This window comes from Limulus polyphemus, unplaced genomic scaffold (genome assembly GCF_000517525.1).
Source record: "Limulus polyphemus unplaced genomic scaffold, Limulus_polyphemus-2.1.2 Scaffold4548, whole genome shotgun sequence".
In the NCBI taxonomy this organism is placed as follows: domain Eukaryota; kingdom Metazoa; phylum Arthropoda; class Merostomata; order Xiphosura; family Limulidae; genus Limulus; species Limulus polyphemus.
The window spans coordinates 66333-83844 of record NW_013670158.1 but is presented as its reverse complement, the minus strand read 5'-3'; the positions used below and the strand labels follow the sequence as shown (position 1 = coordinate 83844).

Genomic DNA, 17512 nt, shown 5'->3' with positions numbered 1-17512 from the left:
TAACAAAGTAGAGAAGAACAATTCATCTTATCAAGGGGTTTTTCCTAAAGTAATTCAACTAGCCTGTGTAGACTTTGAAGAAATAGAGACAATTATTTAAAGCTCTGGATACAACTGTGATAAACAACAGTTATATTAGTGGTGATTTTTAAAGTGAAATCATCACAGACTGTACTGTATAACAGAGCAGGAAGAATAATTCATTTTGTAAAATTGTTTTTAAAGTAACTGAATCAGCCTGTGTGTACTTTGACAAAAAAGAAAATTAGTTAAAGCTCTGGATACAACTGTGATAACCAACAGTATAACGAACATCTGCATTTGAATTGTTTTAATATAATAATTTTTAAAAAGTGGACTGTGTGCTGTTTATTGTTGAAATTTATCATCAACAAGTGACAGACACCTACTGTAAAGAATCTTCCTTGTACATTAAAACCTGATAGTGGCGAGCCAACCAGGATCTACAATGATAAACGGCAGTAGAAGTAGATGTAAGTAACCGACAAATAAGCCAATATATGCACAGTTTTAGTGGTGGCGAAAATATTGTAGAGGTCACAACCACACAATATAACCATGTTGACTGACTTTGGTAAGTGGATAGAGAGGGGCAGCGACTTGGGTTTAAAGATGGTGATCTATGAGAGTTTCTTAAATAACAACAAGACTTAGAGAGAGAAGAGAATAGGCAGATAAGAGAGGAAGAAATAATAATGTAAGCATGAAATACAAATAGAGATATAAGAAAATGAGAAAGAGGAGAGACTGTAAATAGAGAGAATAATAACACAAACTGAGATTACCATAGTCATCCAACAGAGAGATGGAGGACTAAAGAATGAAAATGGTGTCAGGGACAGCTGACACAAGATGCCCAAATTTGATGAACAGAAAGACAACATGGATGCTTTCCTGGAGAGGTATGAAAGATCCACCCAAAATCAGAACTGGGACAAAGACAACTGGGCAGGCTATCTCAGCCACCTTCTCACAAAGGCCTACAAGTGTATGCTGGCATGTTGTCAGAAGATACCATGGACTATGACAAGTTAAAAGTGACCTTGCTGAAATGCTATGAACATACTAAGGAATGTTTTTGCCAGAAGTTCATAGAAGTCAAACCTGGCATTGGAGAAACTGTATTTCTGTTTGTGGCACGTCTATGGCGATACTTCACAAGGTGGACTGACGTGGTCAAGTGTGAAGATAGTTTGAAGGACTGGTAGATCAACTAATACGTGAACAGTTCATTATAACGTGATCCACTAACGTATCACTGTTCCTAAAAGAGACTGCACCAAAATAAGTGGACAAGATGATCAATTTGGCAGAACAGTGTATGGAAGCTTGTGGAGGGAGTATAACTGGCAAGTCCAAAGAGATGCTATGCTTGTTATGAAATAGGCCACATTGTGAGTGAGTACAATTCTGTCACTAACAAGCAGAAATCTCAACATAAAGCAGATGAACCTACCTACAGAAATGGTGCTAGCAAGAGACAAGAAAAGAGTGACTCTCACCATTAATGTTGCTGCCAGATTCACCACAAGAAGGAAGTGCTATCACCATGATTAAACAGTACACAATTGATTTGAGTATGTGACAAACATTGAGTGGTGCCAACAAACCACAACATGCCTATAGGTGAAGGCTATGTTGGGGACACTAACTGACCTGACCAAGAAGGGCCAACCCAAAAAGGTAAAGTGGGAACACCCACAGCACATGGCATTCCAGAAGTTCAAGAACATGTTAGGAAGTTTGCCATTCCTTAAAATGCCAGACTTCAACAAACTGTTCAGGCTAATGCTTCAGACATTGGAATTGGAGTAGCACTGCTGGAAGAATATGTAGACAAACTGTTTCCTGTAATGTACGTCAGTAAAAAGTTGGTGAAGAGTGAGAACTACTTTGTGAATGAATGAGAGTGTCTGACCATCATACTTGCCCTCTAGAATTTCCAGAACTACCTCTATAGGAAGGAGTTCATCATCTAGACAGACCAGCAGCCCCTTGCATACATCCAGAAATGCAAAATCGATAGTGTGAAGATCATGAGGTGAGTGTTGTACTTTCAGAACTACCAGTTCCACATTGAAGCCATCAAGGGGACTGCAAATGTTGGTGCAGACCGTACAAGTAGACTTTGTGCATGAACTGAAAACAGTCTTTGTATATAGTATAAAACTATTGTAAATATTTTTCTTGAAGAAAGGCCTATTATTAAATATACACGACTGTCTTCATTTAAGTTTAATTCGAGAATTATAATTTAGATAATTATATATTATATAAGTGTTAAATTTAGTTCTTTTTAGAAGTGATATTTTATTGCAAGTTTGCAACTGTTTACAAATCATATGTTGTGTAGTTCACTAGTTCTGAATTGGTAATTAATATATTATAGCATCCTGTTATTAGAACTTTCTGAGTTTTTCTCGTTGTTTTAACTGAATATCATAATATCTAGTAATGTGTAGAATTCTCAGTCGAAGTTTAAATACGCGTACAAAATGTAGTTTGATAGTTAGATCTAGACTGAGTGATTGTATAATGTATAGTGATGATTTTTAAAATGAACTTATTATTGATTGTACTAACAAAGTAGATAAGAATAATTCATCTTGTCAATTGTGTTCTAAGTGTACTAGCTCAGGGAGAAATACATTAGACACTAGAAGTTTTACCAAAGACTATTCTTTCATTTCCTAGATATGGTCATTACCAATTATTGGTTATTGTATCAACTAGATATGCAGCATCTTGAAGTGCCAAAATCAAAACACATTGATTCACTAGGTTTCAAGGCAGGAACTGTAGAGTTTTTGATTAAAGAAAGAATGTTGTGCACACCCACATAAAAAGAGAACAAACTTAGTCAAAATTACAAAATATTTAGAGGGAAATTTCAGAAAAGAAAAGGTCCATCTGCACCAACTTCAATACATGATGTGAAAAAAGTTACATTTGCACATAGGCCTATGCCTGGTGATTGCCAGAGATATAAACTAGCAGGCTGTAATAAGAAATAAACTAAGATATGCATAAAATGGTATGTGCACTTGTGCTTAAATAAAGGTTGAAACTGTTTTTATGACATTCATACAAAATAACTCATTTAAATTTCTTATGTTTTGAAAAGCAGCTGATGTAACAATATGATAATAAACATTTTCTAAATAGTTTTTGAGCATGTATAATGTTAGTATAAGATACCTGGAACACACCCATCACATTACATTGTGACAAGTTCTGATCAGTGTACTATATATGGCACACACTCAGGGATGAGGCCATTATGAAATGAATTTCTTGTTTGCTATATATTTTGCATTCAATAACACCAAATAAGTACTTACTGAATGATTTCTAATTTTTTTCTATCATTAGATTGATTTTGGTCCAAAATAGGTTACCATTTTAATTGGTCAATAATTGTCTTTCAGATAAAACTTTTACATTTAATGAGAGTAATGGGTGCTTTAACAAGTTTTTCCAGAGTAACATTTATGAAACAGTTATTGCTTTTACGAAACAAGATCACCAAAAATTAAGACGTCTGTTAGCAGATGGCCTAAGTAATAAATATGTATATATTTCTAACTGCATCATTTAAAAAACTAAAGAAAACAAATACTACTAAATATTATTAAAATGGGCAAGCTGAGTGTATAAAATGTCCATATATGCTTTTGAATAATCATAATAATGACTAAAAATTCCATGAGAGATATTAGTATGTTAGCATAAAATAAATCTTACAGTAAAGACAATGCTACTTCTTTGTGCAAAGAAGTTCAACATTAGATATCAAATGTCTGAAGAGTTCAGAAGTGATCTTTGTAGCATGGTACACATAAAGGTGAAATCATAAATAATAAACTATGTAAGTTAGATATTACTAAGGTTTGAACATTTTTAAAAATCAGGGCTCTTATAAAAATTTATTTTCTTTAGTGACAAAAACACTAACCCACAATCAGTGTGTGATAGACCAAGCCTCGGATTGGTCTTTAATAATACTAAAGATGGAAATGTGCCTTAAGTTTCTCTTTGTGGGAAAAATGTTCTTACAGTTTGATCAATGTGTTATAATATAAGTCAAGGTCTTTCGAAACTTTAGCTTATCACAACTCTTTCTTGGCTCTCTTCATAACTCACAACCGTATAATACAAGATACTAAAATAATATGAAAAATTCATTAAACAAACTAATTAATTTACGTGGTCTCAACGAACAGGTTGGGAAAAGTTTATTTAACTCATGGAATTACACTAATTATTATCAGTTATAGAATTGTTACAACTATATTTGGTACAAATCAATAAGTAGAGTGGCTTCAGTTCATTTGTTAGATTGCATGCTGTCAGTTTTATCCTTATCTATTATGTACTCATTAATGAATATTGGTACAAGTTTATCTCTGAGGTAAAACATTACAATAATTTCATTCATATCTTACATCAATTAATAGGTACAGTGGCATCAATTTATCTCTATTTTAAATTGTTACACTTTCATCAACTACTAGACAGACTAAGATAGTGGCTGCAGTTTATCTCAGGCCAAAATGGTTATTATGTTTTTTGTATGTTTTATAGATGTAACTACTTCTATTTTGTTTTTGTATGTTTTATAGATGTAACTACTTCTATTTTCGTTATTTGTTTTTGTATGTGTTATAGATCTAACTACCTCTATTTTGTTTTTGTATGTGTTATAGATGTAACTACCTCTATTTTGTTTTTGTATGTGTTATAGATGTAACTACCTCTATTTTGTTTTTGTATGTTTTATAGATGTAACTACTTCTATTTTCGTTATTTTGTTTTTGTATGTTTTATAGACGTAACTACTTCTATTTTCGTTATTATGTTTTTTGTATGTGTTATAGATGTAACTACTTCTATTTTCGTTATTTTGTTTTTTGTATGTGTTATAGATCTAACTACCTCTATTTTCGTTATTTGGTTTTTGTATGTATTATAGATGTAACTACTTCTATTTTGTTTTTGTATGTTTTATAGATGTAACTACTTCATCTATAAAACATACAAAAAACAAAATAATTACCGAAAATAGAAGTAGATCTATAAAACATACAAAAAACAAAATAAATAATTACAATAACAATGTTACCACAGTTTATCCCAAACTGTTTCTCCATAAATGATATCATTTCATAAGATGCCACTGAGTTTTATCTTATTAAGAAAAAATTGCACCAATTTACCAGTACTCACAGCACCTAACAGTTTGGCATCAACTAATTTCAGTTATCAAAAGTGTTAATGGAAGATCACAAGTTTATTCATGATGAACAGGTTTTGAAGTTAATGAATAGACACTATTGTAATTCAGTTATTGAAGATTTTACAAGAATATCATACATACATTTTGTTGAATGAGTGGTACTTAGTTAATTATGTGTATTTTGTTTTGGCTAAAATATGAAAGATGGTAATGGCTGTGAAACGAAACACAACCTTGTGATCTGAAACTTGTTGATGTTTATTTTAGCAATATTAATAAGCTTTTTTTTTAATGTATCGTAACAAGAAGATCACATAACTGATCTTGCTGTCTTAAATCTGTTATCTTGGTACTCTTATGTTTTAGTCAACTTCATTTTCAGTCATCATTTATATACATGAAAGCCATTAGTTTTGTATTAACCACAAAGCTAAGAGCCTGAGAGCAGTAACATCATAAAGCTCAACAATATATACACACACACACGCATGCACCATAACACCAGCTACTTCAAAGAGTGTATATCTTTCATTTCAAGAAACAATAAACAAGTAAGTCAGAACAATTAAAGATAAATATAGAACAAGCTCACTATTTAAGAAGATGGGTAAACTAAGTTTGCTATATAGTCACCTAGTGGTAGATTTCACATATTCCTTTAATTATACAGGAAGGGCATGTAAACTTGCATAAGATAAATGAATGAATGTTTACCTTTGGAAACTGTATTTCTAAATGTAACAAGACTTTGAATTCTAGAGATACATTTAAAAATATACCAAACTTTAATTTGTGGGTATACTATGAATAAGACCCCCCAGTGGCACAGCAGTATGTCTGCAGACTTGTAACGCTAGAAACCGGGTTTTGATACAGGTGGTGGGCAGAGCACAGATAGCCCATTGTGTAGCTTTGTGCTTAACTACAAACAAAGAAACTATGCCTAAGAGAGAAAATTTTGTAATTATGTATTTCAACAGTATGCATTTGAATAAAGTTATGGTATAATATCAACATAATTTGACACTGCCATACTTACAAAACTTGGAATATGGGCTACAATATAATTATGTTACTCTTCATCACAAATCAACATCTTCTGGACTGTGTGCTCATTTCGATAGTTTGAGTTAAATAACTTAAAAATAGTCTGATAAAAGTTTTGAACAATTAAACTTATAGAACTGTGTGTATGTTTTATTGATAACATACTAGTTCACAAAGCTACTAGCCCTAATTTTTACAGTTTACTATCTCAATGAAGTCAAAAAGTTGTAGTTTTACTTTAAAGAGTAAAACACTGTTAAAAAGGTTACAGTTAGGGAAAATAGCAACAAAATAAAATTACATGCATTTTGGAACCTACCTTTACAATGAAAACTTTTTTTTATATTTTAAGTTTACGTGTACTTAGTGTGGAAAAATGTATGCGATATCCACCACTGGGTGACTATCCACTAAAATAAAAATGTATGGCAAGAAGTTTTAGGAAGTATATTTAATATAACTTATTCGATACTAAATGGTTGTAATAATGCACTTGGAACTGCCACCTTGAAAATACCTGAGAATAAAAACCAGTTATGGATTTTACAGGTTCTAGTGTTACCCAGTTTGATATGTATCAACAAAATTTGAATTACTTTCTTCTCCTTAACCTGCAAGCTTATTTTTTTCTTGGGAAATAAATTGAGCTAAAACATATCAAAAAATATTCTATGAAACTAACATTTAAATTTAGCAGCCCAATCTTAGGTACAATGAAGAAAAAACAAAAAGCATTGGTAATGCGTTAAAGTTCATTTAAAAAGATACAGAGTCAAATCAGATCTCTTATCTCTTCATTTTGTAGTTCATTCACAATGAAGAAAGCAGTCTAATCTTAACCTCTACTTCATTTTGAGCTTAATATGTGAACAGAGGAAAGACACAACACAATAATTACACAAAAGAATATGTGTTCTCTATGGCTCGTCCTGGAATTGTTGCTTGTGACTGGGGATTAACATTTAAAATTTCTAAAGACTGTGTCCTAACTCGCACAGATCCACCATATGTAATGACATTGTGAACTTCAGGAATACTGGGGACCCGGCTATGTCCTGGAATTCCAGTTCGGGGCGGGGAGCCCTGTACAAGATGCACAACTCCAGTGGAGTGCCTTGTACTAACCGAGTTTATCGCATACTCTGTCAGGGTTACATCAGATGCTCCACCAGATTCTAGAGGAATAGGATGTATGCGGAAATGCTCCAACATGTCAAAGATTGTCTGAAACCACAAATGTTGGACTCTACACTGACCCTCAGTGTTAATGGTCATTCTGAGATGCTAAAAAAATTAAATCACACACATTCTCTTAAGTAAAAAATAAAATAAACCTTCAACATATTCAACACTAAAAGCTAATTTTAAAGTAAGTATCTTTCATAATGAAAGAAAGTTTACAATACGAAATGAACATGGAAAACTTAAAACATATAAAGGAAATTTTATAACAAAATGTATGAAAACACCTATTTTCAGAGAAATTTATTTAAAGCCTTTAGCTAAGAAGACTAATTTTCAATCCTTTTCTGTTGCCCCTGTAGTAGTTATTCAATGACTCAACTAAAAAAAAATTAGCTTTCTATTGCTAATGCTTGTGGATAACTAGTTTTCTATTATTTTATTTTGCTGTAAAAATAATAACTGTTGCTCAGTTGCATCTAAAATTGGTCTTTTTTGTACCTAACTGATGCCTTCATCTTTTACTTTATTTTGATAGTGACAAAACTTTTTTTATTATTCATTTTTGAACTGAAAACAATCTTAATCATCAGTGTCATTTATGAAACAATAAAAAACTCTGCAGTATTTGCTTTTGCTTAAAATGGCAAATGAAATAAAAGTTTTAGAAAAATGTTTCTGCCTGGCAGACTAAAACAAAAAGAATAAACACATGGCCAAAAAAATAATAGTTAAACTCACTTGATGAGCTTATCACATGAGTTCATTAACATACCATAAATAAGGAAATTAATTCTACCTAAAATCTCATGAAATGCAAAGCCAATCATATAAAATTATTATTTTTTAAAAATGAATATGACTCCATATTGATCATTGAGGTATACCAGTTTCAGAGAATTCCATCCATCATCAGCATCCATGGACAAAGGCAAATTGAAAGAATAAGACTAGGCTTTATACAGTAGTGAAGTGTATATTATATGTATAGTGTTTTGATTTGTTTTTTACTCACCACAGTAACCTGTATTTATATAGAATTGGAAGAATATGTAGCATAGATACCAGTAATTTTTTCTTCTGAATTATTCAGCAGACAAACTGTTTAAAATACTAAAACATAAATATGAAGCCCAGTCTATTGTTCAATTCCCCCTCATCTCTGAGTATATACCAGTTTTGGGGAATTCCACCTCTTATCAGTAACCCTAAGCTGTATATAGTGGTAGAGTGTAAATTATACATATGAGGTTTTGAATTGTCTTGTATTCACCAGTTTTGTCTTTTTTCGTTTGCCCTGGCATAACTTAGCGACAAGTGTGGAATAAAATGTGGTAGTTATTGTCAAAACTTGGTGGTTATCTAAAAAAACCATAATAGTATTTTTAAAATGTTCCATCTTTCTTTTTTTTTGCATTTATCTCTCTCTGCTACGAGTGATAGCTTCGGTTGTTTAAAAATGCTTTGCTAGTAATTGCTAATGGGTTAATCCTTAAGCTCAGTTAGTAGAGTACTTGTTTATATACAAGTGGTCCCAGGTTCAAATTCTGGAGATGCAAAAATCTAAATTACCACTCTTGTTTATAACTCTTAAATTTTTAAAATCAAAGTACGAAAGTAATTATTTAATCTAAATGTTAAAGTGTAGATGCTATTCTGCATTAAGAGGTTAAAAATGGGTAAACAAAAATTGGAAAATGCAAACAAAAATATGCTTAGGTGTATAAATTATCATAAAAAATAAAATTAAAGTAAAGCATCACAAACTTAAGAAATTTAAATTTACTGGTATGATGGGAGATTTAAAATATTACAGAAGAATAAGAATGTTGGTGAAACAGGAAACTATGACATCAAAAAGGATGTATGAAAAAAAGGTTGATTGAAAATGCAAAATTAACAGTAAGGCTTTCTTTAAGTACATTAAGAGTACACAGAATGCTAGGGTGGGGATTGGACCCTTGAGGGATAATAAAGGAAGCCTTGTATCTGATGATTAAGAGATGGCCGAGTTATTAAATTCAGTTTTTACCAATGAATATTTAAGCAGTATTCTCATCTTGAACAGTTGATAGATGGAACAAGGTCAAAGAAGATGATTGCATGAATTTTGAGCTTGTTAAAAAAAAATTGGGAAGCTTAAAATGATTTACATGAATGACATAGCCATGAAAGAATGGTCAATAATTTACTTAAATTTGCTGAGGATACCGAGATCTTGGGTGTTGCTGGCTGTGAGGAGAACACTGCTGCTGTACAAAATGATTCAGATTATTTGATGATTTGGGTGAATATATGGCAGATGGTTTCTGATTATAATAAATGTAAGGTAATGCATGCGGGAATATCATAATTTGAATTGGAAGTACAATTTTGATAGGAATAACCTTAACAGCATTGTGGAAAAAAAGGTTTTTTTGCATTCTGGTTCATCAATCTCTTAAACCATCCAAGCAATGTTATGTTGCTAGTGGCAAGGCAAATAGAATTTTAGGTTGTATGTACAGACATACTGAATATAAGTCTAAAGAAGTTATGATTTCTTTGTACAGGTCACTGATTAGGCTTGAAGTATTGTGTTTATTCTTGGGTTCCTTACTTTAGAATGGACATTAAATCGATGAATAAGATTCAGAGGAAGGCTACTAGGATGATACCTAGGATTGAAAGGTTATAATATGAGGACAGGTTAAGAAAAGCTGGAGTGGATCTGACTAAGGTAGTTAAAACTGTTAAGAGAATTGATAATGTTGATGCATCATCTTTTTTCATACTTAATGATGGGAATGGTAGAACTATGGGACATAAATATAAATTTTGGCAGGATAGGAGTCATCTTCAGCTAAGACAACTTTATTTTTCTAACAGGGTGTTTGGCTTTTAGACTGAGATGGGTTGCCCTTGGGTGTAGTCAATGCATTAAACATTTGAATGACAAGGGCTGGCTTTGAGTTGTGTTTTTGATGGGATAACCTAGATTGACCAATAGGCTTCTAAAAAATTATCTCTATAGGTTTATTTGCTTGTTTGTAGTTAAGCACAAAGCTATACAATGAACTATCTGTGCTCTGCCCACCATGGGTATCAAAACCCAGTTTCTAACATTGTAAGTCCACAGACCACTGGGAGCATCTCTGTAGTTGTGGGGGATAAGTTAGATAATTGAATAGAAGAGTGGCTGGATGGAAGAAAGCAGAAGGATGTTATAAATGAAGTTCAGTCAAACTGGATTAATATCACAAGTGGGTATCTCAGAGCTCAGTCTTAGGATCTTGTTTTGTTTTTTTTATTTACGTCAATGATATAGATGAAGGAATGATCAATAAATTAATTAAATTTGCAGATGATATTAAGGGCTTCAGTGTTGCTAGCTATGAAGAGGATGCTGCTGCTTTACAAAAGGATTTACATCATTTAGTGAGTTGGGCAAATAAATGGCAGATGGGTTTTAATTATAATAAATGCAACACAATGAATGTGGGTTATCATAATTTGAATTATAAGTATAATTTGGATGGGAATAACCTCAACAGTGTCATGAGAAAAAGGGATCTTGGTATAATGGGTGATCTTAAGTCATCCAAGCTGTGTGCTGTTGCTAGTGGTAGGGCAAATATTTAGGTTGTATCTACAGAAATATTGAATACATGTCTAAAGAGGTTATCATTTCATTGTATAGGTCACTGGTTAGGCCACACTTGGAATATTGTGTTCAGTCTTGGGTTCCTTACCTTAGGAAGGACACTGAATTGTTGGAAAGGGTTCAGAGGAGGGCTACTAGAATGATGCCTGGGATGGAGGAGTTGTCATATCAGGAGAGATTAAGATCTTTGAAATTGTTTTCTTTTGAAATTCGAAGAGTTAGAGGGGATCTGGTTGAGGTGTCTAAGATTGTAAAGGGAATTGATAGTGTTGATGCATTATCTTTTTTCATATTTAACAGTAAGAATAGTAGGTCTTAGGGACACAAATATAAATTTTGGCAAGATAGGAGTCATCTTCAGCTAAGACAGTTTTATTTTTCTAACAGGGTGGTTGGCCTCTTGAATGGGATGCCTTTAGATTTTGTGGAGGCAGTAAATTTAAGTGAGTTTAAGAGAAAGCTTGATAACAATATGAATGATAAGGGCTGGATTTAAGATGTTTTTTTATTGTTTCTAATTTAGTGTAGAAGATGGGACAGCCAATAAGTCCATTGTTGTCCCTAAACCTTATGTTATATTAGGTTAGAAGATAGTTACATTAAAAGTGTTCACCTTTGCTCTTCCCTGGAAATTAAAAGTAAGAACATATTCTCCCTTCCTTGTCTCACTTTGTCGAACTAGAAATACACCGTGACCCTCAAGGTCTTCCCGTAACACCAGTTGAGCTGCATCACTTCTGGATAACATCCCATGAAACCACGGATATTCCTTCAGCGTCTGATAAATATCAGGTCCTTGCTCACCTGCTGTAAAACAGAAGGATTCAATGTAGGAAAATACCACAGAGGTGGGATGTTAAGACAATTTAATTCTTCTACCCCCCAGTCAGTGTTTGCTTTATTTGTCTCTTGTACTACAGATGGTTAATGAAATGTTTTATATCATTTATATAAATATGTCCAAATAACTACTGTATATAGACAAATTAATAACTTGAACAATATCTGTACACAGTCTAATGTGACAGCTTTTATCTCTTCCACTGCCACATTTACATATAAACAACTCTCTCTCTATAAGCTTTATATTTAGATGTATAATAAAAAAACAAAATGCATATTTTAACTGAAACTGGTAAAATCTGGGAAGTTTTTAGGGAAATATCCGTTTTTCATGATGGTAACAAAATTTCAAACTGTAAGAGCAGTTGTCTAGAGGAGGACATACATATATGTGCCCATGGTAGTGAAAATTAACAAGCTTGTAGAGTACTAACATTTCAATAGATCAGGAAGAGATAGATGAAGAGTACAAAAAGAACAAGACCCACATGTTATATTTATGTGTCTGTTAACTGTTTCAATCTGTTAAATTTACTAAGACACCCACTAATTTGATTTTCTAATAGCTTAACTACTGTATCTGGAAGTTATTTAGTTCAAAACTTTAATCATTTAATTGTATAATTTTGTCACAACTTGATGTTATTTACTAATTTTGTTTGCTAATAAACATTATTTACACTACACTACAGTAACCTAGTATATTATCACCTCAGTAATTTTGACATTTTTTAAGTTCACAATGTTTAAAGAAATTATACTAATAAAAAAAAATCATTGCTTAATTAATATATATTAAAATAGTTTGTATCCTTGGTGTGTTTTCTATCACCTGTATTTTGTTCTTGTTGAGGCAATGTTCCAAGCTCATTCCCATTGCTTCCTCCTGTTGTAGATGTAACTCCGACAGCACCTACTCCCCGAGGAGGAAGGTCTGGAGGAGGTTCAGGACTAATTTCTGGTGTTGCTTCCTCATTTTCTGGTGTATCATAAAAACAGTTGTAGTGGTAAAAATGGTAACTTGACTTTTTCTTATTATATAAGTCATTTTTTACCTAAATTATTTTTATATCAATTAACATTTTACATAATGTTTAAAAACGGTTGACCTCCTTCAAATCTTGATGCAGAGATCTAATAATAAGGTAATGTTGCATGGTGAAACATTCACTGCGTTTTGATATTTTTCCCTCTTACAAATGATATCATAATTCTTCAAGTTGTGGTACAAACAAGCAAAGATGTTTAATTTTGAATAATCAAGCATTTAGCCCTAACTGAAAAGGAACATTTTCTGAAGTATCGTGCCCCAAATATTCTAAAGCTTTTTACCAACTACACTGAGCTTTAATTATAAACTCCTTTTTTGGCCATGCATGCATGTGTCTGTTTTAGTCTAATATGCATATACAATTTTCTAATAACTTTCTCATTTTATTGTTTCACGAATAATGTTCTTGATTTAAAAACTACTGTTTTGTAAATACACAATTCAGTTTTGATCTTAACTTTACCAATAGGGTCCACATGGACCCCCATCAACTTTTTAGCACATATTTGCAAAATATTTATACACATGGCTTGTAGATCCATGGTTTTCTTTGTTACATGATTCCTAATTACACACTAGTCACAAAAAACATCTAAACAAAACTACCATTGATAATGTATTTAATCTCTAATTACTGCTGTGGTTTCCTAAATATTTTACATAGGAAACAAGCAACTTCATCAATTTTTTAGGCAGTTCTTTCCAATACCTTTTGTAACAGACAAAAACAATTAAACTGCTCAACATGATACAATATGTGGACTCAACTGGTAGTTAATGGTATGTAAACAAGTCAGTAGTTTGAGGGTTAATGATAAATATGGACCACATACAACTTAAATGGAAAAGTAATATACCATATCATTCACAAAAAAGTGCATTCTTTTATATTAAAAATTATTAAATAAATTCAATAAAGAATAAGAAAAAAAAAGAAGTGATAAATTAGCATCTGAGAGATAAGATATGGAAAGGTAATTTAACACATTACAACTGAGTAGATTTTATCCTTTTATTATACATTTATAGATTAATATAAAACAAAGACAAAATATCAAATCGAGCCTAAGTGAAAAAGCAATGGCATCTATTAAACAAGTATTGATTTTAATACTGATTAAGACCAAGTACAAGTAAAGGACTGACAAACAGATAGTACACACACACCAGAAAGCATATGAAAACATCAGATGGATGAGAAAAATAAACATCAGCTTATGTTTTAAAGTTTCAGTACATGTAGTATTAGAAAAGAATGATGACCAAAAAATAAACAATTAGAGAATACAAACTATGACTTCACACATAATGATAAATTGCCAAAGAAAAAGAGGAAAGTATTTAAATTAAAAAACACAACAATAACAAAAAGTGTGAATAATCTATTAAAAATGCACCAAACTCATTAAACAACTCTAGATGTTTCAGGGGTATTCTACTCCAGTTGTTCAATGGGTCTGGTACCTTTTTAATATGTTGTTGTGCATTTTATAACATTGTGGTGCTTTTTAATTTTGTTAACTTATGCACAGATATCATCTTTTATCATAGACGAAAATTATCATCCAATGGTCCTTCACATTGCTAGAATATGGAATTTTGGAAAGTCTGACATTGTTATTGAATTTTGTACAGATTATCACTTTAAAATTAACATAACTGACAAAAATAAGACATAAAATATTGACAATTCTAAAATCAAAATAATAAGATATGTTTATTTCATTATAATAGCAGAACTAATAACATATTACAAGATTATGTAATTTTAGTAGTTTTTCAATAGGTCACTACTTATTATAATAGTTGAAACTTGTTTCTAACATATTTCAAACACCAGGTAACATATGATATTGTAAAAATTTTACTGGTAACTTCAATATTTGTCTTTATTTGATTAGCATTCATGTTACAGTTTTTAAAGACTCATACAAAATTTGTCAAAAACTATAACATCATACCCTGATGAAAGAAGTTTAACTTTATTGATTACTAAAACCCTTACTTTTGTTGGTAATTGGTATGTTGTGTCTGTCCCTTAACCTGGTTAAGCTGTTTGATTGTGCACTTGATAATCTTGGTCTACTAAGAAGGGGGGGAAAAGACTGCATTATTCTAGAATACATTTTTCTTTTATATTTAAGATTAATGTAACAAAAACACACAGCTGCAAAGACAGTCAGTACATCAAACCTGCTTGTTTGTTTCATAAACAATTATAAAAAACATGCAATTTATAAAAGGGAATGTTTGATTAATAGTCATACTCACAAAAACAGCCTGATAGTTTTATACAAAATCATGATATCTGACAAAAAATTAAATATACTGATATTTTAAAATAATACCTTTTTAAAATACAATTAAACAAATGTTACAACAAATACTGGGGTTAACACTACTTAAGTCTACTTTAGCCTAGTCTACGTAAAGGATACAGTAATATGTCAATTTAATGATTAATGAGTTTATTAACCATACAAATTATTACAAGTATTGTTGCAACTGACTAACCCTTCAACCAATAAAAATAATACTAAATGAGCTCCCAAGAATGAATTGTAATTGATTTACTTTTAACTAGTCAAATATAATGCTAAGTGATGTCCCATGAATGAGTTGTTGCAACTGATTAACCTCTTAAACCAACCAAAGATTTCGAATTACAATATTTTAGGAATATGTAAGCTTACTAACTAGAGCTATTTCTAATTGAATTTCATTTTAATATTTGTGGTTGTATGGTATGACTATTTCATTCTGATTTCTATACAAGCTAATCACAGATATTCTCTAATTAGGCAGACTAATGTGTTTAAAGTATCATATACATACACTGCTTCTTCATTTGCATTCCCTAGATGGCGCATGCAGTATTTAATGCTGGCTAGCCAGGATTTCATGTCTTCAGCATCATGAGGCTCAATCACATACTCCATATGATTCTCAGCCTAAATAATGTAAAAAGTTATAAGATTGTAAAATATTACTCTGAAATTACAATTAATTCTTGACCTGGAATTGTATAGCCTAAATTTGAAATAGAAAGCCCCTAGAAGTCAGAAATCTGAACAAGTGAAGATCCAATTGAAAAATAAAACAGTAAATGTCACCTTATCATGTGATAAAGATACCTCGTTCTAGCTTTTTTTGAAAACTTGTTTTCAAATAATTATTAAACTACTGAACTACCACTGGAGGTTTCTCAAAAACTGAAACAAGTTATGCAACTTAATAGAAAGTAGTATGCCGTCCATTTTCATTTAGATTTCTTTATACCATATTCCCTTAACAAAAAACATTTTTGTAAATCTTAAACTAACACTCCTAAGCTTAAGGCAGTGTGATGCTAGTCTATGCAAAAGACAAAACAAAGAGCAGTTAAAGTTGAAAAAAATCGTATCAATTTCCAAAGTTGCAACACAGTACAATCTGATCCAGGTAGTTAACCAATGAACCCTTTTATTTTACATTTCAAAATTACAATTCATGTTTAATTTTCACGAAACATCCCAAATGAAATATTTAAAAGTTTTATAAAATATCCCTCACACTGTAAATCTGTACTTAATGCTACAATTACCGTATTGGCCCGGCTATAAGGCAATGTTTTTGATTAATAATTAGGCTGTAAATTTCACAGTCGTCTTATAATCACGGCCTGCCACATTCCCAAATATCCAGATAGCATCCATCTCCGCATGTGCGCAAATGTTCGCTCAAGGTCATTCTTGCAACTAATACATGTGCAGGTCGTTCAATTACAGTACTGATTTTGCGGACTTAAAAAATAACATAATAACACTCAATTATATTTCTTTCCTATTGTTTCAGAAAGGGTTGCCCATAATCTGGCCAATACAGTATTATATGTAAAAAAATGGTTATGCTAATATATTTAATGGAAACTGACTCTTGAAACCAGATGTTTCATCACAACTAGCATTTATTACTTTTTAACTTTAATGTTTCTGTGTGGTTTTACCATAATCTGTTATCCCGTATTTCTTTTCTGTCTTGATAACAGATAAATATAAAGTGTTGGTGTTTTACTAAGCTATTTTTTATTAATTTTTTCCTGCTACTGAGATCTTCAGGGATTAAAACCACAAGTGCATAACTACTGAAGTTATATTAAACAATTAAAAACATTTCAATGATCCCCATTCTTCATGGTTTTATGCTTACCTATTTAATAGACACTAACCCCCCAAAACCTTTAAAGCTGTAAAGGATCATTTCAAAACATATTCCATGATGCATTAAATGAAAATGAACTATTTTCAGCTTTACATACGTGGATTTAATTTTAGCTGACTATATAAATTTGTTTGAAACAAAATTTATATTAAAAACTACATTAACTATTTCTACATTAGATTGCTAGGCTTATGTAAGATTTCTTTTTGTCCAGTTTTTGTTTGTTTGTCTGTTTACTTGATTAATATAAGTGATTAGGTTTGTTTATAATTAAGCACAAAGCTACAGT

At 31.6% G+C, this 17512-nt stretch overlaps 1 protein-coding gene and 1 long non-coding RNA gene across 2 annotated transcripts in view; both read right to left on the bottom strand.

Annotated features, from left to right (window-relative positions):
- Window positions 1-4239: 4239 nt before the first annotated feature.
- Window positions 4240-5038, bottom strand: LOC111088838. The gene is made up of 2 exons (XR_002613234.1): window positions 4957-5038; window positions 4240-4737 (listed from the first exon to the last, which is right to left on the bottom strand). It is a non-coding gene; the product is annotated as an uncharacterized LOC111088838 (long non-coding RNA).
- A 1702-nt stretch (window positions 5039-6740) lies between these two features.
- The window catches only part of LOC106471330 (SH2B adapter protein 1-like), a 72545-nt gene continuing 61773 nt past the window's right edge, over window positions 6741-17512 (bottom strand). Inside the window, exons 3-7 of the mRNA XM_022399943.1 lie at window positions 15859-15974; window positions 15029-15108; window positions 12805-12951; window positions 11743-11936; window positions 6741-7588 (exon numbers count right to left, since the gene is read on the bottom strand). Coding sequence (XP_022255651.1) covers window positions 7199-7588; window positions 11743-11936; window positions 12805-12951; window positions 15029-15108; window positions 15859-15974 — 927 coding nt within the window. The 3' untranslated portion in view covers window positions 6741-7198. The remainder of the gene's footprint in view (window positions 7589-11742; window positions 11937-12804; window positions 12952-15028; window positions 15109-15858; window positions 15975-17512) is intronic.